The 25264-nt window shown below is 39.7% G+C and overlaps 2 protein-coding genes across 3 annotated transcripts in view; one reads left to right on the plus strand and one right to left on the minus strand.

Moving 5' to 3' along the window:
* Positions 1–385, minus strand: part of pch2 (pachytene checkpoint 2 protein) — a 45834-nt gene extending 45449 nt beyond the window's left edge. Inside the window, exon 1 of the mRNA XM_083138780.1 lies at positions 173–385. Within this exon, the coding sequence (XP_082994906.1) occupies positions 173–216 (44 nt within the window). The 5' untranslated portion in view covers positions 217–385. The remainder of the gene's footprint in view (positions 1–172) is intronic.
* A 9689-nt stretch (positions 386–10074) lies between these two features.
* The window catches only part of LOC146001454 (D-lactate dehydrogenase, mitochondrial-like), a 32170-nt gene continuing 16980 nt past the window's right edge, over positions 10075–25264 (plus strand). The window contains exons 1-2 of one of the 2 annotated variants that reach the window (XM_083138779.1): positions 10075–10344; positions 22679–22939. In XM_083138779.1, the coding sequence (XP_082994905.1) occupies positions 10321–10344; positions 22679–22939 (285 nt within the window). In that variant the 5' untranslated portion in view covers positions 10075–10320. Of the gene's footprint in view, positions 10345–13829; positions 14031–22678; positions 22940–25264 lie in introns of those variants that run through there. The other variant, XM_083138778.1, reaches the window with a different exon arrangement.

Here is a 25264-nt window from a genome sequence, read left to right on the forward strand (position 1 = left end):
CCCCCCCCCCCCAACACACATTGCATAATTTTGAACTCAATATCGAATTCGTAATTTTACAACCCGTAGAATATTTAAACGTGATATGCTGTTCACTTATAAATTCTTGGCAGTTTCATTTACAAAATACACTAATGCACTATGTAATGTAGGCTATGAAAATTATACTAACCTGTTGAGACGTTGCACGACTTCAATATGAATAATTGGCCTCATCGCTTATTATCACTTTTAAAGTCAACTAAATATAAAACATGAACGTAATGGTATCAGTAATAGTTTCTAGCCATATATCATCACTTAATTAGCTTCAATTGGAAAATTCAATGGTTAATTCCTTTTTTTCACTACAGCGCTACAAGTTGAAAGATGTGAAAATACTGAATACAGTGTTGCTAAGTACTACACAGCATGAAATATCGATGTTGAAATGTGAAAACACCATAGCCTGCATTTCGGCCCTAAATTTTACTTGCACCAATTTAAAAACTAGACCATACAAATTTGACCCCTGTGCGTTCTCGCGTTAATTCGAGTTCAAGTTAAAGCAGAAACGAAGCCGGAGTTACGTTCAAAACACGCCCCGCCATGTTGATAGGTCACTTCGAGTTTTCAGATACAAGTAGAGTCGGCTCTCTATTATTGCACAGCATAATAAATTTCCAATGTATTTATGCTAATAGAACTAAACGTAACAACATAGACAATCCTCGCCTGACGTCTGCCGCCATCGTGGCAGAGTGGTTAGCACATCGCTCTACAATACCAGGGGACGAATCCCGGCCTGCGCATGGATGTTTGTGAGTGTCCATTCATCAATTTCATAATATATTCACAAATTAGCCAAATGTGGCAGAATAAGCGAAGTAAAATAAAGCAAATAATTTAATCAATCGTCTAACTGAACGAAAGGTTGCGGTAGTGTTGTGCGATAAGGGAGACCCGACCCAGTCCACTCATTTTGCAATTCTTTCTACTACTGCCAATTAGTGAATTATTGGGCCCGTTCCGAAAGTCGCACGAGTTTAACGCGTTAAACGAGTTATGGTAACTGGCCGTTCCATAAGTGCTTCCGTGCGTTTCGTGAGTTTCATTATGCTGTCCCAAAAGTCACATTCCGTGCGTTTCGTGCAAGAACGAGATTCACCAAACGCACGGGCCAGGATGCTGGTTTGTTCCGTGAAAATCGTCTGCTCCTTGCAGACAAAGTGCGTGCTGATGGATTCAAACTGCACTAGTTCGGAAAATGTATTATAATTTTAACAGATAGCGATATGAAGGCAACATGCACAAGATAAGTATGCCTTGACCGTTCTTAGAATGTGATTAAAATAAGTAACAGTGGCCATAATAAGAGTTTATTTTTGCCATAAGGACATCCCTTCTGCTGACGCCATGCGGAAACTTTCTCTAAACAAAACGCTGCGCCTGCGCTTTCGCCTACCGTGTCCCATAAGTCTGTAAAATAACTGGTTTCACCAGATTCACGAGCCCAGTTATTTTCGTTGAATGCGTTCGTTTCGTTAAGACTTTCGGAACGCACCCATTCTTGATCACCTCGTAAACACCCAGCAAACCGACGTATGCAATTTAAAATTGTATTGTAAAAATGTAAACCCATTTCGTCCCAATATGTCAACGTTGAGCTCTCACTTCGTAACCAGAAGAACGGAATCAGGCGCGGAATTCCTTGATAACCAGTGGTGGCGATTGGGTTCCAAAACTGGGGTGCAAGAAGGTGCCTAAACAGGCTGGGCAAGAACAGTTTACTTTTCCTTGGTAGCAGGGTTGGAAAAATTTGTGTTTTTTAAAAAAGAATAAAACAAACTGTTTTTTTTTTTGTTTAAAACATTTTTTTTTTTGTTTTAAACATAGTTTTAAACATGAGTTTAAAAAAAACATGTTTTAAACATGTGTTTTAAACAAAAGAAAGTCAACCTTTTCCCAGTAAATTATAGTTAAAGTCGTTAAAGAAAAAATTAGGGGCGGGCGGGATCCCGAAGAGTCGGGACCGGGATCTGGAAAAAAATTTCCCGATTTTTCGGGTTCCCGAGCAGTTAGTTTTTGTACCAGAAGTGTAAAATCAAGCACTTAAGATGAAAATTATGTGTAGAATTCGAGATTTTCAGAGCTTCGGGAAATTTCGATCATTTCCCGTACCGAAAATTTCCCGACTTTTTCGGGATTTAAAAAATTCCCGTCCCGACCAAAAAAATTCTTTCTCGCACACCCCCTAGAAAAAAAAACTCATTTTTATGAAACTGTATTACTGAAGTACAGTGGTTGCAAGAACAGTTTATATCCCTTTGGAGATAATGTTTACCATACTTCAGGGAAGGGGTGTGCGGGACAGAATTTTTTGGGTCGGGACGGGAAATTCTTTAAATCCCAATATTCGAGACGGGAAAAATTCTCAATTCCTGGTACAAAAACTAACAATTTCCGATACGTTTCAGACATACATTTACAGAAGAAAATGTCGAGAATTGACGACTTTTTAAAATTACCATTCTGTATTTCTCTACTGCTTGGGACCCCGAAAAGTCGGGATCGGGACGGGATTCCCCTCTCCCGATCCCGGTACCGACTTTTCGGGATCCCGCACACCTCTACTGCAGGGACAAAAGTAGGGGGTAATAGCCCCCTTTTTCCGCCACTGCTGAAGTAGGTTAGGATTCATATTCATCTAAATTTCAAGAAACTAAATATTATAGAATTACTATCTTCGTCGTGGAAAAATAAGGGTGAAATATTTCCTGCTGCCTGAACAGTTTTTTTTTTTTTTTTTAATTTATTTATTTTTCAATAATGAACTCAACAGGCTGGCGCCCAGTTAGAGAGTTCAGAGATACAGGTTTTCATACATGCTTCAGTGACTGTTATTTGATATTGTATTCATTACACAGTTTTTAAATTGTATATATGGCATAGAGAACAAATCATTTTTTTGTTACGCTTTTCTAAGGCATTGTAGAGAATACTCATTCTCCAGATAGGGGATTTCTTGACAATGTTTGTTCGCGCTCTATTCACAAAAAAGGTTTGATGATTGGGTCGCGTCTTATTGTTAGGAACGCGTAATTTAAATTGTGAGATCCAATGAGGAGAGCGAAGTTTTCCATTATATATTTTCCAGAGCAGCAGCAGGTCGCGCACTGTCCTTCGATCGTCAAGCCTGTGCATTCGGAGCTCCTCTATTAGATTACTGTACGAATCAAATTTGGGATAAATACCTTCAAGTTTATACTTCATATAACGTAACATCTTTGATTGTACTCGCTCTATTTTTGTAGTCTGTACTATACTGTCAGTGTTCCATACAACAGACCCGAATTCAAGTTTTGAACGCACTAATGAGTAATATAATACCTTAAGTGTTTGGGTGTCTCGAAAGTCTCTGCCCATTCTAATAATGAACCCGATAAGTTTGTAAGCGTTGCCTATTACTTTGTTAATATGGTGAGTGAAAGTTAGCTTAGAGTCAAAATATATTCCTAGGTCCTTTGCTGTTTCAGATTTTTTTAGATTGGTATTATTAAGTTTATATTGAAAATTTAAGATCGTTCTTTGTTTAGAATAAGTAACGGAATAGCATTTTGCTGCATTAAGAGAAAGACCGTCGCGCAAGCACCACGCACTCAACCTATTTATGTCTTGTTGTAGACACACACAGTCTTCAATATTTTTTATTCTTTGAAAGAATTTCAGGTCGTCTGCAAATAACAGTTTTCTAGAATTAATCAAATGTTCCGGTAAGTCGTTGATTAATAGAAGAAAGAGAAGAGGTCCTATGTTGGACCCTTGAGGTACTCCGGAACGTACTAGAAATTCGCTGGATGCGTGGCCTTTATACGAGACATATTGTTTTCTATTCATTAAATATGGCGCCATAAGTTTCCTGAGGGGAAGGGAAACGTTGAAAGTCCCCAATTTACTTAGTAGTACATCATGATTTACGGTGTCAAAGGCTTTGGAAAAATCAGTGTATATTACATCCACCTGCCCCCCATCATCTAACACCGTGCTTATATAATGCAGTTTCTCGCCAAGGTTTGTTTCTATTGAGCAGTTGGGCAGAAAGCCATGCTGGAATTCAGATAAAGTTTCTTTGACATGGTTATATATGTGGCAATATAAGATTTGCTCAAATATTTTAGCAGGAGCAGATAAAAGAGCTATAGGACGATGGTTTTGTATGTTTCTGTTCTCCGAGGATTTCGGTACTGGACATACAGCAGTAACTTTCCACCGTTCGGGAAACTGCGTGGAAGATAATATCGCATTGTAGATAACAAAGAGTGGAATTTTTAAAATGTCTACACATCCTTTGAAGATGTAGGGTGGGATTTTGTCTGGCCCCGCCGACTTCTTTGGCTTTAATTTTTTTACAGCTGCTTCAATTTCAGACATACTGATCATCTGAATGTTGAGTGAATCTAGCGTTTTGCACTCTGTGTGCCCCGCCATGATCTCGAGATTATACTTTGCCGTATTGTTTGCGTACACAGATTGAAAGTATTTCGCAAATTCATCAACGACGGTATTCAGGTTTAATATGGGTTCATTGTTTGAAGAAACTGGAAACTGTTTGTTTTGCCTGTTGCGATTTATGTACGACCAGAAAAGTGACGGGTCACTTTGAATATTGCTTTCGATGTCGAACAAGTAATTATTATGGGCGGCTGATATTTCTTTTTTGATTGCTTTTCTGAGTTCTTTAAATTTGTTGGCATGGTGAACTGGGTTACCTACGTTTTGCTTCCATTTTTGGTGGTGGTGAGCCTTGGCTTTTATTTTTTTAATTATATTGGCGGTAAACCAGCATGGATATTTAGGAGGGGTTATGCGTCTTAAGGGGATGCACGCGTCAAATGCTTCGTATATTATGTTGTAAAACATATCTGTCATTTCGTTTACGTTATCACAGAGTTTTAGTGTATCCCAGTTAACGACCGATAGTTTGTTGTATAGTTTGTTAAAGTCAGCTTTTTTTAAATTGTACGAGAGGTTGTTCGGTGGATGGTTACTCTGTGTCCTTTTTCTGTGCTTTATTTCAATTACGAGACAAGGATGATGCTTATCCTCAGGCACGAGTGGCTGAGTTTCTCGTGTCAACTGCAAGCCAAAAACGTTACTTAGCACAAGATCGAGAGTTTTGCCGTTACTATTTTGAATGTTATTTACGCTGCGTAATTGAAAAAAGCACATATGATTGTATAAATCGCGACATACGGGAGTGGCGTTAACGAGGTTGTATTCGTTGCTTGTTATGCAAGGGATGTTGAAATCCCCTATGAGGAGAATGTTATGTGTGGGTCTACAATGCCTTTCAAGAAAATTATAAAATAAGTTGTAAGACTTGTCATTACAGCATGGAGTAAAGTAAACAATACAGATGTATAAGGTAGGCAGTCCATGAATTACAATTTTCACAAGCAATGAGTCGACGTTAGGGTCGTCGTTAAATTTGCCTACGAGCGTCGCTGCGTATTTGTTATGAATTGCCAGAAGAGCACCCCCGCCCAGATTTTTCCCAGAGTCAGTCGCGTTCCTGTCAGATCGGAACACGTTATACCGATCATCAAAAGTTCCGTGCTTAGATGGTTTTCATTAAGCCAAGTCTCTGTAATTGCTACGATGCTGTAATTGTTAGATAATATGTTCCGAGAGAACACTTGCATTTTGGTACGCAACCCGCGAACATTTTGGTACACTATGCTAAATATTTTAGTCTGAGAACTTACGTGTTTATGTTTGTGGGAGTTGCCCCCGGGCTGACATTCTTCCTCCGTTGCTGTCACTGCTACCACGTCACTTGGGGGAGGGGTGGGATTTGGGAGGGGGTGGGGATTTCCAACTTGCTTCCGAGATTCGGGCTTCGTCTTCATCCCTCCATAGAAACTGCACGCACCTTCCGAAACTCATGGCCTGGGTTTTTTTTTGACGTCCACTTTCTATCAGATGCAGTTCCAGACGCTGGCGATTGTCCACTGTGTGAAGGGGTGGGGGGGAGTCCTGCTGTTTCCGCCGAGGTCGACGACTTCCTTCTTTCCTGGAGACGATCGGGGTCCTTTGTTCGAAGTTGTTGCCAAATTTACTTGTGCGTCTCTGGAACTTGCTGGAAGTGGTTTTGACGGAACGTTGTTGGATTTCAATTCTTCCAAAGAAAATGGTTTTCCATTTATGAGTAGCTTGTTATATTGCAATTTAGCATGTTGACCGCGAGCCTTTGCTTCTATAAGGTACGGTTTGAGTTCTGAACGTACCATCCGCGTTCGGCGCGTGTAGTCTTCTTGGATATAGACTGGTGTATCCTTGGCTCTATAACTGTTCGATAAAATTTCTTCCCTCCTTTTATAAAATGCCAATTTTACAATTATTGGCCGGGTCCGTCCGTTTGGCCTGCCGAGACGATGCGCTCTGTCAATGTCGAAATCATCAGTATCGATTCCCATTTCCGTTGATAAAAACTCCCTTACCAAGTCTTCTGTTCTGGCCCATGTCTCCTCACGTTCCTCCCTTATGTTGTAGAAAACGAGGTTATTTTTTCTTGATTGACTTTCCAATCTATCTATAGCGTCCTCGTTCATTAGCACTTGTTGCTTAAGCCTGTCATTTTCTTGTCTCGTGTCATTCAGTTCCTTTGTGAGTTTGGATATTTCACCCTTCAACATGGCCGTGTCTTTGGTCACTGAGTTAAGTTTTTCGTCCATGGAGTCAAGCTTTGCCATGACGTCCTCGATGGTGCAGGGGCCAGGATTCTCTTCCAAGCCACTCAACACTAATAACACCAGAGTAATCATGGCCACAAAAAGCAAACGCACTTCTTTAGCGGGGAGCTGCCCTCTCGCTTGCCCCGATTGGGGCCTCCACCTCCCGCTCCACGCGCCTATAGCCAGGCGCCACTGCACAACACTGTTTCCCATTCCGTTACATTTCACTGCACTCAGGAGCTGCGCGAAAACACGTCCGTTCAACTCAGACCATCTCATTACCATATATAGGAGAAAACAACCTGCAGTGTCATAATAGATTCTCCAGATCAATTTATCTATAAAATTGTGTTACCAAAAGTAAGCGTCTGCGCTTCATTCAGTTATACAAACCAATGAATCATATCGCAAGAGAAAAAAAATCATGTCATGATCAAAATCACGCATTGTGTATTCAGATACTTCCACCAGTCTCAAAACTTACAGGACGGTACGAAACAAAGAACTGAGAAGTTTCGATTTCTACAGTAAAGCACGGGCCCTTCTTGTCGCACAACAGTGTTGCTACCTTGTGCATACATAGCTAGCCTGCCTAACCTAACAACGTAGGCATTTAGCCAAAATTAAAGGTAGTGTCTGCTGCCACGTTCTTTTTCTGCTGTAACCCAAAAGAGACATGCGCGTGGCAGCAGACTGTTTTATCGTGATTTCATCATGCTATGTATGCAATTACGTCCCTTAACACATACGGCGAAGTTTTAGCGATTAATTACACAAAAATGTTTTAAGATTAGGTCCCTTAACATTCTTCTAATAAACCTAAATGCTCTCGTAGTTAGGTTAGGTTCTGTTAGCATTGAAATAATATAACTAAATGCTTTCTAAGAAAAAGGTTCTAAATTACCTGTACATTGATTCCGACTAGTCATATACTTGCATTTTTATCGTCTTCATTTGTTCTTAAGATTTGTAACATCCTCTTAGCAGACGAATTACGTAGCAGGAGCAAATTTGACGCTTATTCTTACCACTGACACGCGCGTGGCAGCAGACTCGGCCAAAATTAAAAATCTCTCTCCCGTGATGTCAGAACATAATGTTGCTCAAGTGTTGTGCGATAAGTTAGACCCGTAAAGCACGGATTAATTGACACTCACAATGAAAAGAGAGGGTTGCCAAACAAAAAAAAAATATCGGAGACTATAAAATATCAAGTACCAAAATATGTTTAAACACTTCTAAAAAAAACATGTTTAAAACACATTGTTTTAAACATTTAAAACATTTGTAAAAAAAACAAAGCCGTGTGTTTTAAACGTTTAAAACAAAGTGTTTTAAACACTTTTGTTTTAAACATGCCAACCCTGCTTGGTAGATAAGGTTTAGCATTGTGCTGGGGAAAAAGTGGCAAAAAGTAGTGGGGAGGGCAACTGCCCCCCTAATCACTGCCACTCCCTGCAACCATCATTTGGCAGAATCGAACTTGAAGCTTAACTTTGGAGTGAGGGAGGACAGAATCAAAAATTTTCTATCCCATAGAAGTAGCGCCTAGGTCTCTGTGGCGAAGCGTGAAGTTTTTAGGTAGTCATCGCAAGATTTGCCAAACGTCAGGGTCGATCTTTCAACGGAGGGGGAGGGGTCACAATATTTCTCTGCGAAAAACGCCAAGGTCATTGCCAGTTGAATGTAAAAGCTCATACCTCGGGCCTTACGACTACAAAAGACACATAATTATATCCCATACGACGAGAATTATTAAATATGATGGAAACTGAAATGCAAACACCTCAATTGTCGCGTTTAAAGTAAGAAGAATCATCTTTTTAGGCCATTTTTCGTTTTCTTTCATACCAAACGCGAATGGAGCGCGACAACGCTTACTTCACCTTGAAGCTATGGTCCACTCGAATCGCATGGACCTCAGCTTCGAGGTGAGGTAAGCGTCGCCGAGCTCTGCTTCAGTTTCTGTCAACGTGCCATGCGTCTGGGACTTGTTTAAGCTCCCCGCCAGGTGAAGCCAAACGTAGTGGTGAGTGTCCGGTTTTTTCACACTCGACACGACTGGAACGCGATTACGCTTACCTCAACTCGAAGCTGAGGTCCACGCGAACCATGGTTCGCCACCAATTGTTTTGATAATGAAAAGCAGATTTCATATCGTTCAATGTGTGCTTTTCCTCTTAACAAGTGGAAATAGCAGACATTCGAGTGGTGTGCCCAGGAGTTTCGAAGGGGAAGGGATTATGTGTACTTTTTAGTAGTCATTCCTGAATGCCTCATTTTGTAATCTTTTCCTGCCTTTTCTTTCTTCCCTTTTTTCTTTTTTAAAGAATATTGACCCAAGCAGGGATTATGACCCTCACCAACCCCTCCTTGAGCACGCCACTGGGCACACGGAAGAATCTTGATGACTCCGGAGAAACCCTGCCGTGGCTGTAAACATGGGGATGGGGGCTGAAAAAAAGGGCCTGTTATGACACAGACCTTCAAGAGGCGGGGAGTACAGGTCGTTGGACCTTGTAGGGTGTCTGCCTGTTCGGAAGCGTTCGGCTGTTCTCGGCACCGGCAGAGACCCGAGAGATTCGCACCATTCTGCGATGAGCTGAGCCGTCGTACACCATTGCCTTCAATAGGAAACTTGGCGAGATGGTTCAGCGCGAGGGATAGTACTGGGGTCTCATTTCAATGCGCAAAGATTAGAAAATCTCTTGCATATTTCGAACTGTTTCATGCTGTCGCTTGGCTAATTTTGCACAAGTATGGGAGTATTCAGACTTATTTTTTTTACTTCTTCTCTAAAATATATAAAATGCAATATTTTTATTATTTTGCTTGGTCATCGTCGCATCTCCCGATGACCGGACGCCTCGCCTCTGCCAGGTCTATTTCTTTGCTAGATTTGCGAAATTATAAAAAATACTCATTACTTTGCTTCTCGGATCCGAATAAGTTAACAAAAGTACCATTACTAATCCGTAAATTTTAATAAACCTTCAAATTTGAGGGTGAAGTGCCCCCTGCGCCCACCAAGTCACGCTTATGTCTAGAAGTGATAGAAGCCAAGGAGGACTAAAGGTGAAGTAACTTCCCCAGTTTCACATTTTGGCCTATTCCGATAAACTTTCTATCAAAGTGTCATTTAATTTTTCGAGATTTCTGATAAGAAGGAACATAGCCTGGAAAGCCTTATGCATCTCCTTTTAAACTTGATTCCCATGTTACAGATTTCGAATAAATATAACAACCTTGAAATCCTGTGTACACTTCCACTTGTAGCTTACGTGAACTACCGGAACCCTGAATTATAGATATAAGCAACTCGTTGGATAAAAGGCCAAGGTTGTACGTGTGCGCAGTAACTTTGCGTAGAACATTAGCGTAGCGAAAGTAACTGGGGTTCGTAAAGTACATTGTAGATTGTGAATTACTCCAACTCCACTGGAAATAATGAACCTGACTTGTGCATAACTTTCTACTTGCACAATTAGTCATTTTGCTTTAATGTGCAAGAACCGTAGTGTTTTAACGAAGCGTGAGGATTGTGCACTTCATTAAGCAAAATTACTTTTTTGTAGTGGAAATTATTGTTCGGTCCACTTTGTGAAGTATGGAATCTACGTCGACAGTGGCAGTAAGTATACATTTAAAAATGTTTATCCGATAAATCAGTAGCGTTCCAAAGGATTTCATCTGATAGGCGCATAGGACCACACTCACATTTTGCGAAATCCTGGACAGGATACTGAAAGAAATAATTTCGGTTGTAGTTTCTGAAAGAAGTTAGCCCTATAGTAGTAAGCTTGATTTATTGACTAGGATTAAAATTATAGGAGCGCCAGCGCTAAGGCTATTTGCACCTCCGTTATACGAGGACAAGTCCTTTATCAACAACATTATCTGGCCTCCCCGATGGCGTAGTGGTAACGTCGTCTCCTTGTAATCAAGGGGTCCCGGGTTCGATTCCCGGTGGTGGAGGCACATAGCACAGTGGTTCGGATAGCACTTTAAACTGTAAGTCCAGACTCGATTAGCCTTCCTGTGCATAAAGTGGACTTAAAACCACAAATCAATCAAACAACATTATCTAGGACAGGCATCTCGGACGAACACTAACTTATATGAGGACCAAAAATAAATCCTGAGGCTACATACAACACTCAGCAACAAGGGCGCCCGCGTAGGGAGGCAAGGGGGCACTTGCCCCCACTAAAATTTCTAGAAAGACTTCATATGATTCAAATTTTGAAATTGTAGCGTGAAAGACATCAGATTAAGCACGTATCTAAATTATCCCAGTGGTAGGGATGCTTTCTGAGAATTCTCTTACCCCACATTTCCCCCACTTTAAGCACTGCTGCCCCCCTGAGAAAAAGTCCTGCGGGTGGCCTTGCTCAGCAAGCACACGTAACACACGGGGCAACATACAACCAAACAAAGAAGTATAGCGAGTGCATGGCTCTGGCACCAGAGTGGCGTTACTATGCAAGAATGCAGTTTCAAGGATGTTTCCAGGTTGACACTTGAACGCCTTCCGAAAAGGCTACCCCTTACACAATCAGGAAAACTCTGCAAGGCCGTCGGCTTGGAAAATGAGGGAAATTTAATTTTTTCTTCAACCATAAGAAAGCTACAAGAATATTATCATGAATGATAGAAATCCTTGTTTTAGTAGATTTAATCTAATAAGTATTGTATGTGATATTTAAAGCATTAATAAGGAAATTCAGGCGAAGAGGGGAGTGGGAACATGGTTGGCCTTGAAGCTAGCATTTTAGTGTCTGACAGTGTAGCCCTTCACCTAACTTCTGAGCCACCAACTGCCCCTGGCATTTCCTCACCTTGTGGGAATTTGTGATTTGGGAGGTTCAGATAGGATGTAGTTTGAGATAGGATGCAACAGAGAAAGAGACAATTGAGAATTTGAAAAATAGGATGAAAAACCAAGAAAGAGAAAGAAACGAGAGCAAAATTAATAACGGCGAGGGAACATAAATTCCATGCAACAGAGAATATTTCCACTCAGCATCAAAACATCATCGTGATACTATAGAACGCAACAAAGGTTTGTTTGAATAAGCAGTGACTCAAGGACTGGCGCCATTGTTTTTACCCCGGATGGCACATAGTGCATACGTGACCCTGAAATTACATCATGTACATATTGTAAATTTTGAGGATCTCCATGATAATCACCAGTGGTGATGTCTGAAAAAGAAGCATTTAGAAATTAAATAATGTTTGACGCACATATTTTCATGTATCCAGCGCTATTTGTTCTTTTTTTACTTCCATTATAAAACTGTTGAAACAGTTGATTGAAGCCCATAATTGCCATCAACCACATGAACCCGGGTCAAGAAATTAGTAAACTGTCTGGAAAAGCAAAAAAGTCAAAAGGGAAGTTGTAAAGCATGTATCTAGAAATATATTTCTGGAGGAGTCCTTAAAAGTCAACCAAGTATCTCACTTGGAATGGTAATAATAATAATAAATTTTACTAATTTTAATGAATATATTTTCATTTGCAATGTATATTATTAACTGTTATTGCACGAAAGAGTAAAATATGACAAAATAGAGATATAGCAGCGTACCTTAAATCGTCTATTTTACCATTATCGATTGAGTATTTATTTCGGAAGTAATGAGAGTAAGTCAGTGTCAGATGATGTTTACTGTTTACTGGGCAAAACAAATAAGAGCAGGAGGAGAAGGGTAGGTGGCTGAGGGATGCGCCAGCACTTTCCTCTGCTTCCTGGCGGCGGCACTGGCTGCTACTATCAATGATCCACCAACTAATTCGTAACTCAAAATAGGCCCCTGCTACAGGGCATGCTTAGATTATATAGTAGCCAGCTCCGCTGTACTTTGCAACCTCAGTTTCCTGTGGAATTCTCCTCTGCAAGTCGGAGCATTCCAGGAAACTGAGAAAACCGGATGTGAAGTACACGAAGAAGCAAACGTTCTGCACCCGCATCCCTAGCCATCTACACTCCCCCGCCCGGAGGAACCTTGATATGGGGAAGAAACCATAGGAAGGTTCATTTGCATATACAGAGTAGTATACACACATACATTATGAATAGCAGAACACAACTCATTACGCCAACTTATTTTTAAGATAGAAAAGATATTCTACGCAAAAATCGTGTATATATAAATATAAAAATAGAAAGTAACATAAAAGGTTGTTATTTCCAGGTGACGATAATTGACGTCCCTGATTATTATTATGCATTAATTTTCGTACATACTGTCAATAACAAAACTATTTTATCTCAGTCGAATCCCATCTTCTTCTGAAATTCAGCGGAAATGAACTTCACATTATACAACGAGCTAACGTTACATAGACATATTTAGCTTCCTTAATGTTTTTAAGCAAAGAACATAAATTATTTAGATCGTTCGTGGGTCTGGACTCCATGGCCCCTTCTCAATACGTCCTTGGCTGCTTGGCCGATCGGTACGCCACCTGCTGTGCTCCAGCAAAAAAATAACCTACATCCCGGGAATGTGTGTAACAAGCGAACGAAAACAAGTCTGCGCAAGTAGCTGAGGGCTCGATCAGTGACCAAAGGAGTGCATGAAAAGGAAAATGCGGCTGCAGCTACCAGCTGTTTTCGTTCCCACCACTGCTTCCTACCGTTATGAGCAGCCTTGCTCCACAGATTCCCGCAACAAAGTATGGAGAAATAAACGGTCTATTAGGGCAAATAAGTTTCTTTTTAAATCTAAATATTAATATTTTTCTAGAGGTCACTGTAGCACACGTCACTTCTGAAAACATTTGTATTTAGCCTATCAAAGTTCTCGGCCGCACCATTGGTTTATTCACGTTTTAAAATCGCAAGTTTGCACATAAACTTTCCTGAGTGGACTATCGAATTGAAATTATTGTTTCCAAAATGTGCCGAAGGAAAACAGACAATTTCTTGCCGTGGAGAACGCCAACCAGAGATAAAAGCTCAAGTGGAACAAGCCCATTGTAAATGTAGAATCGTGCGATGTGCTTGATAATTCCTTGTTTACATTCGTGACTGAGGAGTTGACCTTACAGCGTTTCATAACACTATATAGATAAGATAAACGCACGTTCTCTTCTCCGCCCGAGAATTGCTGTTGCATGCGAAAGGAGCGTGTACAAGGAAAATGTGGGGAAGAATGCAGAATATGTGTTTATCGAACTTCGTGGTTCTCGGCGATTCATTCTGTTGTCGATTTAAGGGTGCAATAACGCATAAAGAAATTAAAACTTTAAAACGATATATCAGTTTGCATGCCGTGCAAGAATCCAGTGCAGCAATGTCACAAGAGGTACTGTCATGTAGGGCTACGCGTTAGGAGTTATCCACTTCTTGAAATGTAGTAATGTAGGTAAGTGTAAACGCTAGATTTATGGGAACTAAATGTTAAAAGATTGATTCACTAATATCTCAGGTGCAACTTTGAAAGTTATCAAAATCACTCCCTTTAAGCGCTCGTCCTGTGTGTGGAAAAAATCCCAAAGGTACAGTCCCGTTAAAAAAAATGTCGCACGAAATTTCACGAAGTCCATGATTCCAGAAATTATGTTGGTAGGTCTGAAACAAGGAAGAGAAAAGCAGATCTTCCAATCAAAGTGACGTTCACCAAAGGAGGAGAAAGTGTTTCAATCTTCTTCACGATAGATCAACAAACTAACGATTAGCAAAAATTGAACGTGTAACGTCGCTATTTGTTAAATATTATTTCATACATCGTCGCTTTAATTACGACGCACTGTTTCCAAATTTTTATTAAGTGCATTAGCCATTAGCGTCTATTGGGTACAAAACTTAATGGAGAGGGTAGGGGGCAGTTAACTTTCTCTTGATTTAACATTGAGAGGCTACACTACGATGGGCAAAAAGTGGTAAAGAGTGTACTGCACTCTACGCCTCCCCTAATCGCCGCCACTGGTATCATGATATCGTGAACTATGGCGATCATAGTTTTCACATTGTTTTTTTTGTATACTTACGGGAAAATTTTGAACTACGGCCAAATAGATTAAAATTTCAGTAAATAGTAATTTACAAACTTTTTGGTTGATTTAATGATTACAATAAAGTCGTCAGTTTGATCCACACAGGTAATTGAAACAGAAATTAAATAATTAAAGAAATAAGTCAAGAGTTCGCTTTAATTGCACTTAATGAACACATAGGCATGGGCATCCGGATTAGGGGGCAAGGGGGGGTCTACGGCCCCCCTGGAAAATTAATGCCAACCAAAAAATTATCTATTTCATACATAATTTCATTTGAGTCACAATAATTTGTGTTAATTATTATAAATTCGTTTAAGAAACATGAATTCTGACTGAAATAGTGTTTTATGAAGGGGTATCACTATTATGGGGAAAAATATGCCTCCTTTGCCCCCACTATAAAAAATACCTTGCTTGCTCCTCCCTGAAAAAAATCCTGCGGACGTCCATGCACATAGGCTAATCGGACAACACTGGGTATTGAAGTTCTAAGGTTTCACTTATGTAAATGAGTTTGATTTCATTTTGTTTATTTTACTTAGCTTTTCTGCCACTTTTGACTAATGAGGATGAGTGATGATATGATGAAATTGATGAAGGGACACTCACAAAGGACACCCATGCCGGGATTTGAACACGGGAACCCTGACGTCGTAGCGCGCTGTGCTAACCACTCCGCCATGTACGTCGGCTTGTGTTGTCGTCCTCAATCCAACCTCACTTTACTTGAAAGAAAGTTCCGAAAGATCAGTTCTCCCTCTAACAACCACATGTCAGGTCCACGTGGAGTCCAGTAAATCGCCCCCTGAAATCTTTCCCACCAATAGCGTCCGTCCAAGAAATGACAGAACTTGTCAAGTCCACGTGGAGCAAATCAGATATTGCCAATTCAGTTTCTTCAGAGATTTCTTAACGTGAGGTTACGGTTGTGTTACCTTTGCTAGGTTGTGCTACTGTGCTGTGCTATTTTTCTTTAGACAATATATAGACCTGGGAAGTATAACCTGGGAAATATAATGAATGGATGTCTAAACACTGCAGGCAAGAGTGACAACATCGCTTTGCAGGAAAACAGGTGGTGACTCGAAACTAGATACGCCTCCGGTCGGCTTCTTCTGGGGTTGTGTCAGAGATGCCGAACTGGCAATGCATCCAAGACTTCAGCTTTAAATGAGTCCATATATTACCACTATACACTGGAGGAAGTCAATATTTTGGTGATGCGTTGAATTATAGTTATCTTATGTCCATCACAACACTGGTAATCAAAATCATCTACTGAACTAATGGCTTAAATACAATGAAATTACATACGAGGGTAAGTCAAAAAGTAAATGCACTTTCGCCGTAATTTTCCTCAGGCTCGCCGCACTGCCTTCAGTGCCCGTGTGCTAAAAGGTGGTACTTTTGTGGTCATATGGCTGAGGTTTGATCTTAATCGCTCCATTTTTCTTTCTATTGTTACAGATTAAACATGGCCGCTCCACTGGCAGTATGCACCAAGGAAGAACAGCGATCAGTGATCCGATTTCTCTGGTCTGAAGATGTGTCAGGGGTTGGAATTCATCACAGCCTTTCAGTACAATACAGGGACAGCGCTTTACCACGTAGAATTGTGTATACGTTGATCGGGAGGTTTTAAAATGGCTTGACAAGCGTGAAACATGAAGTGGGAGTATGCCCATCAACCTCCACCACTGATGGGAAGATTCAACAAGCTTGAGAGATGATTCTGATGAACCGATGGTCACCCATCATCCAAAGAGATTATTCTGACATCATCAGATGTACTGAAAGCCTGCGATGAATTTCAGTCCCTGACACAGCTTCAGACCAGAGAAATCGGATCACTGATCGCTGTTCTTCCTTGGTGCATACTGACAGTGGAGCGGCCATGTTTAATTTGTAACAAAGGAAGGAAAAATGGAGCGATTAAGATCACACCTCGGCCAAATGACCACAAAAGTACAACCTTACAGCACACAAGCGCTGAAGGCAGTGTGGCCAACCCGAGAAAAGTTGTGGCAAAAGTACATATATTTTTTCCCTTACCCTAGTAGAAATATACAGCAATGTCAGGAATAGTGCTATTTATAAAACTGCAGGACCGAATATAAGTAGGAGCCAAAATCCTAACATAAGTGCTCCCTCTTTCCGAAGGTAAACAACATTAAATTAAACGAAAATGATTAGATGAGCGAAAACTTGCTTGCTCTTCAGAAGCCATGCTTTTTCATGCCTGCTGTAAATATAATTATGCTTATATTGTAGTGCAATCAGAGCCCGAAAAATGAATGAGAAAAAATATTATCGTTGTTGGATGTTAATAGTGCATCATAGTACTATCGTTGTCACTGACTGAGTGTGTAACTATACTCTATCCCAGTAGTCTATGGAGCAAGCGAACGAAAAAAAGTCCTTTGTAACGACTCTGGAGGGCTTGCATGGAGGGGCAACGTAGCTGCAAATACCTGCCGTTTGCAGCAGCGGGCATGGTTTTGCTCCACCCTACTCGCTTTCTCCCCTTCTCTGCCAATATGCGCGTCCTTGATCCACACATTCCCGAGACATTTTTGGAAAAAGAGAAACAGCCGTGATTGTAACATTCTTATGATTTCCTTGTGTTGCAATTGTGGCAATAAATATTGAGATGCACAAAGAAACCTGGTCGAGCCTGCATTTTTCACTCAAAATTTCTACGTAGTACAACTTAGTGTGTGCCTAATCTATAAAAAAAAGTTCTCGTAGTTGTTAGAAACCACAGAAACTAGTTATGCACAAAAAACATTATTGCCCTTATCTCTGAATGCATTTATGATGTGAAATAAAATAGTGATACGCAAAGCCAGGTGGTCGTAGTTTTCAGAAACCATAAAAGCTAATCACACACAATGATTATTGCACTTATATCTTATTCAGGGACGACAACAGTGGTGTGTGCACCTTCCCAGTCTTAAATTATTGGTCCGGATTTGTTTCTTTGTAAACAAAACAGAAACGCTCATATTGGGATTGATTTTGATTCAGTATTTCTCTGTCTATCCCTGGAAGTCTCTCAAATATCTTTGTAGTTTGATGATAAACTAACAAACTAACTCTCTAGCTTTATTATCCCGGGAAAGATCAATACACTCTTTTCCATCCTTACGGATTTCCTTCAGGTCCATCTCAACGTTATCCCTCCATCTTGGTTTTGGCCTTCCTACCGGTCTCTAACCATCAGGCTTCCCAACAAGAATCCTGTACACTCTTCTCTCCTCTCCCATTCGTGCCACATGGTCTGCCCACCTAAGTCGTCTTGATTTAATCATTCTAATAATATCTGGACATAAATACAAATTATGTAACCCTCTCCACTCACCTGTCTACTCACCCCTTTTCGATCCAAATATTTTTTTCTAAGGATTTTATTTTCAAATACTCTTAATTTATGTTCTTCTTCCAATGTAAGGGAAGATACACATTTAAAAATTGACACTTGCTAAAAATTGCTGTATCATCGGCGAAGACAGGGTGTTACGTCCCGACTCGTCGGCATATCGGCAGTGTGTACAGGATATAGTACTCATGATAAAATGGAGCCCTGTGGAACTCTAGCTGTGATGAAGTTCTCTCGGGTTTTAGGCCCTCGACATGCAGTTATTCAACGTTGTTATTTTCATGTGCCCATGTAGGAATGGATCTAGGATTTGGATTCAATAATGTAGGTACTGCATTTCATTAATAATTTTAAATTTGCAATAATCCCTCTGTCCACACTTTGTCAAACCCTTTCACTATGTACAGGAAATCTGATGCCGTATAATCTTTCTTGCTGTAGTTCATAGTCAAATAGTCAACCACTCGCAGTTGTGTGATGGTGCTGTGATGTGGCCTGAATCGATGTTGAAAGTCTGAACAAATCCAGCCACTTTCTTTCCTAGTCCACAATTAGAATACAATAGTGGATCAAAAACACTCAACTCAGAAAGAAACGTTGTCTGTAACAAAGTACTTGCGTTTTCTAGGGATGAACTCCAGTTCTTTGGAACTTACAATCAGGGTAGGATGTATACTTTCGCTTTGAAGCCAATACCCAAACAACCATGAGCAATATAGAAGACTGTGTGTTGGTAACAGATAGCAATGGATGACAGCTAGTCCTCAGAATGAAATGACCTGCACTGAAGGCAGTGGTCGGATCTTCATCGACGACAAGGAGGTCAAAGAGGACATGAGGTGACTCATTCAAATGACCAGGTACTCTCACAGCATCAGTTTTCATTGTGGTCTTTCCACCATCTGCATGGTGGAGTTCTCCTCCAGCACCCCCGTGCTTGATACTCGTGGTGGTGCTATTCAGGGTTCTCTGAGGGTTCAACCCCTACCACCACTACAACTTCTAGAGGAGGATCCAGTTCTGTAAGAGCGACGAGGACGATGAGTAGAAGTAGTCACGAGTGTGCCTCGTGAGGAAGAATCATGACAGGTGGCTATCCATACACAGGGATGTACCTCTCGTAGCCCTTGAGATATTCTGATGGAACCTCTACGAGAGCTGCACTTGAAACTGCTGCTGTCTTCATGACAACCTGTGCTCTCCATAGATGAGATCACATGCATTGGTGCCTCCCACCTGAAAGTGTTCCTTGCATGATGGCACTATTTTTGCGACAAGCAACTCCTGGGCATCTATGAAGGCCTGTCACACTCCACTGAGCCCAGTGAATAACTTCTGAGAATTCTCGTATTAACAGCAGTATTATAAACATAAAAAATAAAAATTTTCTTTAATTATTGCATATCCAGTAAAAGGAACATTTGAACACACAATTTCATTGCAAATTCTTTAAGTTCACAAGTTGATTTGCCTAAGTTTTTATATTTTTTCCAATAAAAGTTACTTCTCTTCTCCACTCTTCTTACTGATTTTATTGTATTCTCTTTTTCTTCTGTTTCTGGTATAAATAAAAACAATTGAAAACACAGAGTCCATTTTATTGTTGTTACAAATTTATTATGAGGTAATTACTGGCATTTATGTACCAACGACTATAAATCTATGTTACATAAAGTTTACATTGAGTTAATACATATTTACATTGTCTATGTAGACGATATGGACCTACACTAAAAATGCATCTCACAATATCGTAGCGGTAAAACCCTCACCTTCTAATCATCAACTCTGGAACAAAATAGTGTTGACGAAGGACCATACACTTCAGCTCCACCTGGCCTTGTATTATGGCCTCAGTCAACTTTGCAAGTGAGCGAGATTACCAAGATCTGTAACAGAGAACATATTCTGATGGAAATACTGCGGCAAATGAAATAAAATGAAAGATCACTTGGTGCTAAAAATGGGTGGAAGTCTATTAAGGATATGTGCATACACAAATATTCGAGTGATATGATTCTGTATTTCATACATTCATGCATTTTCCTGTGTGTTGATTTTTTTTGTAGCACTAAATGCTATATTGTTGGTTAATTCTTTGTAATATAATTAATGCACGTTTAGAAAACTTACATGTGGATATTATGTATTTTGGTGAAGATATCAGTACTTTTGTAAAGTGTAGTTAGCCATGCTCATTTATATGCATACAATGCATTTTATTTGTGTACTAATTTCTATATGCTAGCCTTAATATTATCTTATGTTTAAATTATTTTATATACTATTAATTGAACTTTAAAAATATACATGTACATTCTATGTATCTCTGATTGATGATATCCATACTCATGTTAAGCATGGGTCTACAAACAAATAAAAATTCTTCATCTTCTCATTATTATTATTATTATGCTTAGGTTTTATGATCATGTTACATAGAATGAGACATTTGAAAAGTTTACAGAAGGGAAGGGAGGTGGAATATTAATAACTTCTTTCAAACCATCAGGATATTATATGAACTACATATCCCACCCCTGATGACCAATAGTTTGAGACCAGTGAAGGGAATATAGTAACCAGAAGGGTGAATTCCCCACTATCCCTCCTTCAAATAGCATCCTGGTTACTTGACTTTTCTACTTCCTAGAATCCTTGCAAGGATGTTATACATCAAAGGATTTTCATTCATACTCTAATTCTTCCAGCTGTGCATATTGTTGTGTACATTCAATTTTCCAATGTTCCAAGTTTTAGTTGAAGTTACCTGAGATGTCTCTGAACACAATTTTTTTTAGATTAATATAAATCTAGCGTTTAGTTGCATCTCTTACCTAAAATCCATGTCTTGGTAGCAAATAGTAAACACATAATGTATACAGACCAGGTCAATTTTTTTAGCAGCAGAACCATGAAAGATCCCATTTAAAGTAATTGCTCATTTTTTTCCCCTCAGGTTATAGCATGACCTCATTAACAATACTAAGGTGTTAAATATATGGACAGAATCAATGTGTTCAAAGTTCAATAGTTTTGCTTTAACTTGTTTTTTTTCCATTATTGATATGTTTGAAGCAAAATAATGCATTTGCATTCTTGAAATATATTACATTAGGAATTTGAATATATTTTCTATAACTGTTTTAAAACTAGTATTTTTTTAAATATATGCAACCAAATGTATTTGTGTTTTTTTGTATTTTTCTTATTTTATGTCTCCTATTGGTTAATTGTGACGACAGGGAACAACATCCTATGCACGCACCAGAATTCAAACCTGGAACTCTCAATTGTGAGATCTTGAGTCCAGTACTCAATGTGCTCAGCCAAAGAAGCAGCTTTAAAAAATGTACAAATAAATAATATATATTTTTTAATGACCCATCATCACATGTCGTATCATGCCCAATTTTTTTTTTGGGTTGGTGTAAATAAATTATTTTCTAGAGTTGACTGGTATGGTCGGGCTCGCGTTACAAAAAATTAACTTCCCTGCGTGAATTTAATTTTTTGCCCCAGGCAGGTGTGTCGTATCATGCCCAAGGCATGACTCGAATCCGGGACCCCGGGCGCCATAGTCCGATAGCCTAATCATTTCATAAAAAGGGCCCGAATATGAAAGAAGCTGGAAAGAGCTTCTTTCAAGCAAATGCCACCTGCGATCTTCAGCAGATGTAAAAATCCGCTGATACGAATTCTTCCGGAATCGCAGGGAAGATACTGCAAACACAGCTTTACGCTGAAAGCACCGTTATTGAGAGATGCGTCCTCTCAACGGCCGAAGTTCGAATTTCGTTTAAATAGCTCGGGAGAATATTTCTCTCCCCAGTCGGTATCTGAAATCTATCACGTGCACAGTTAGTGCCTCGGAATTATACAAGTTGTTGAAGTAAGAAAGTTATGGCGTTAATAGTTGTTACCAAACGTTACAAAAGGAGTTACAGCGAGGAGTAGTACAATATCGGAAAGAAGTTTTATTTCAGGAGAGTTCATCAGTGTTCATCTACGAATCAGCGAGTCGACCGTCACTGCAAGTTCTACAGGTAACGAACGTTCCTCTATCATTCTCTCACACCCCTGCCAGACCAGTCAATTATAGTGTTTAAAGTTAATCGTGAGTGTAGTTCATATTTCACGGGGCTAGCCCCCAAACGCAGAGTTGGTATCTCAACCCCCCCCCTCCCCCAGAGTCGGGACTTTGTACGATAACACGTACTGAGATGTTACATTTCTCCCTTTCCACAAAATGTTTTCCACCAAAACAACACCTTAGAACCCCTTAAAACATGACAGTGAATGTTTCACTGGCATGTTATTCTCATTCATTAACTTTTTTCGAGTACATTTTTCATTTGCCTATATTTACTTGGTATGAAGTTATATTCCCATTTCTTATAACTGGGAATGAGTCAAGTAGCATATGGCTCTGTGCAACAAGCACAAAACTTTGTCACTTCACTCACATCTAACTGCAGAAACTAGGTATAGAATCTTTCTCATCATTGATATGCTACATAGTTGATGTATATGCTCAATTCTGGAGGAAATTTAGAAACTCTCTGTTTTATTTAGGAAAGAAACTTCAGGGCTTTGGAACTTAAAGCTGAATTTAGCAAGATTGTAGGTGAGAAGAATGTGTCATCAGCAACTTCAACTTTGGAACAAAATGGTGTGGATGAAGGACCATACACTTCGGCTCCACCTGGCCTAGTATTATGGCCTCAGTCAACCTTGCAAGTGAGTGAGATTGCCAAGCTCTGTAACAGAGAGAATATTCCGCTCATTCCACGTGGCACAGGAACTGGTTTAGAAGGAGGATCAACTGCTTCACAGGTGAGTTATTCTAGTTAATATATATTTCTCTCAATTATTTTTCTTTCATTTTATTGTTCTTATTAAGTTTAGAAATATTTTGAATTTCTTTCTGTGTTCTTTTTTTTTAAGAAAACTAGAAACTAGAGCTGAGGCAATACCAAAACAGTATTGATATCAGTGATATTGGTATCGATAAGTATTAATTGAATTTTTTTCATCAACATCATCCAATACCAATGATTTTGAGTGGCTAGAAGAGTGGTGAAGAGTAGGGCATTGCATGTAGGCATGGAAAAAAAATATTTTTAAAATTATATGGTGCACCCCTCCTATGTTGTTTCTACTGGCAAAATATGAATGCATACCAAATTTTAGGTCATTTGGTGATGTTTTGACCCCAGCCCAACACAATTAACTGATTTAGTTTATTAATCATTGTTTTCCTACACTAAAATCATGACAAAAATGTTTGCAATGTAAGACAGTTTATTATGCAGAGAAGACAAACTCCATATATAGTAACTAACAAGTATGGTAATAGTGAACACACAATCATTTGAAATCACTTTACTGGATTTATGGTTTTGTGGAGGAGAGTGCTGTTAAGTTCTTTAATGTCTCTTTTTGAAAGTTGGGAATTTTTTTGCGGTGATATTCGACCACTTGCAATAAGAACTGTTTTTGTGTTTCATCATTGGTAACACTAGTTGAGAAGTCTTGGATTAGTTTCACAGCCCGTTCCGACAGATCATTCACCACTTTGACATGCCGCACATATGTCTCAGCTTCTTGGTAATTGGGATCATTATGCCATTCACTAACAGGTTTTCTTAGCCAGTCGCTAACCAGGATTTAGGCCCAATAAGGGATGATAGTTTTGTACTGTGGCTAAGAATAGGAAAAGTTGGATATCCCCTTTCAAACACTTTTGGTCGAGGAATTCGGAGCAATGTTCGAGCAATCTGCTGCCGTTCTGAAGAGGAAAGTCTGTTTGAAAATAGAGAGAAACAGCACATTCTTCGGTTAAGTACCAGAAGTGCCTTTCCATGGTTTTTATGGCTGCATTTGCAACTTGAGGATCATGCTTGCAATACTTGTTCAAGTCATGCCATAGCTTGAGATCATTATACACTGCATCGGCACCAATGGATGAAGAGAGCCAGTTTTCAACGTAGAATAGTGCATTAAATTTGCATAGTGTTTCCAGTTTACTGATCATGTCCTTGTCATATCCTGCTTGAGCACTGAAAGCAAACATCGAGCTTGATGCGCTGCTCCTGGTTTCAGCCAGTGTATTCCTCTTTCAGGTGCCTCACCCAGAAGTATCAACATCAATTCAGCACACTCCCGAAAGTCAGCGCGAGGTAGCAAGTTCTTTCTATTTGGAGTAGAAAGTATTCTCTTCAGTGATTGTATAGAATTTTCCATAGTGAGTTTCAAACTCCTGTCTTTGATTTCTAGGATGTTAAAACCAGCTTCTGTGTTAATAGTTGACCAAATAGAGTCTCTGAATTGAATGAAATTGGTGTTTTCAGGACCTGATGTTGCACCAAACAATTCTTTGTGAACTGAACTCAGAATTCTTTCAAATATGTGATGCCGACAAGCCAGCATAAACAACTTCTTGTCAAAGCGGTTTTCCAGCCTAACACAAGCTCCAATTTTCCATCCTGAGTTTGAAGCTGTAGTGTCAAAAACAAGGGATCTCACATTATCTGAAATCTCCCACTCGTTTGCTAGGTCAAACGTAGCGCTTGCTTGTTCTTCACCTGTTGTGTTTGTAATTACAGGGATACCAAGAACTTTGCCTTCTTCATAGACTGGCATACCAGATACCAAAATCGCTAGTCTTTCTTTGTTTTCTTTTTTGAAGTCTGGAACCAGCTTACCATCCCAATGTAGTGTTGAGTGCTTCGGTGCTGTGAATGTAGCCTTAATTGCTTGCGCTGATGATTTCCTAACTTCCTTACCTGCTGTCCAAGTGCTTTTAATTGAAAGAGTTGCTTTTTTCAGTGGAACTCCACCTTCTGTAAGAATTGCTCCCATGAATGCTGTTCGTTGACCAGCTGATAGATTAAGCCTGTCTCCCATGGTTGATATGATTTTGCTTGTAAATGGATTTCTTGGTAGATTTAAAGCAATTGACGAACTTTTTCTACGAAGTGTTGTACCTGTACCTGTTGCACCACTGATAGTTGAAGGGAATACAAACTCAGGATCTTCAATTGCATCAGGTTCAGCATCAAAGCCATCTGAATCAATTGAATCAAGGCTACCAACTTTATCAAATTCTAGGCTAGTACTTGTGTTTATGTTTGTCTTGGTTGAAGCTTCTTCTTGGCG

Source organism: Lepisma saccharinum, chromosome 17 (assembly GCF_977018435.1).
Source record: "Lepisma saccharinum chromosome 17, izLepSacc3.1, whole genome shotgun sequence".
Taxonomy (NCBI): domain Eukaryota; kingdom Metazoa; phylum Arthropoda; class Insecta; order Zygentoma; family Lepismatidae; genus Lepisma; species Lepisma saccharinum.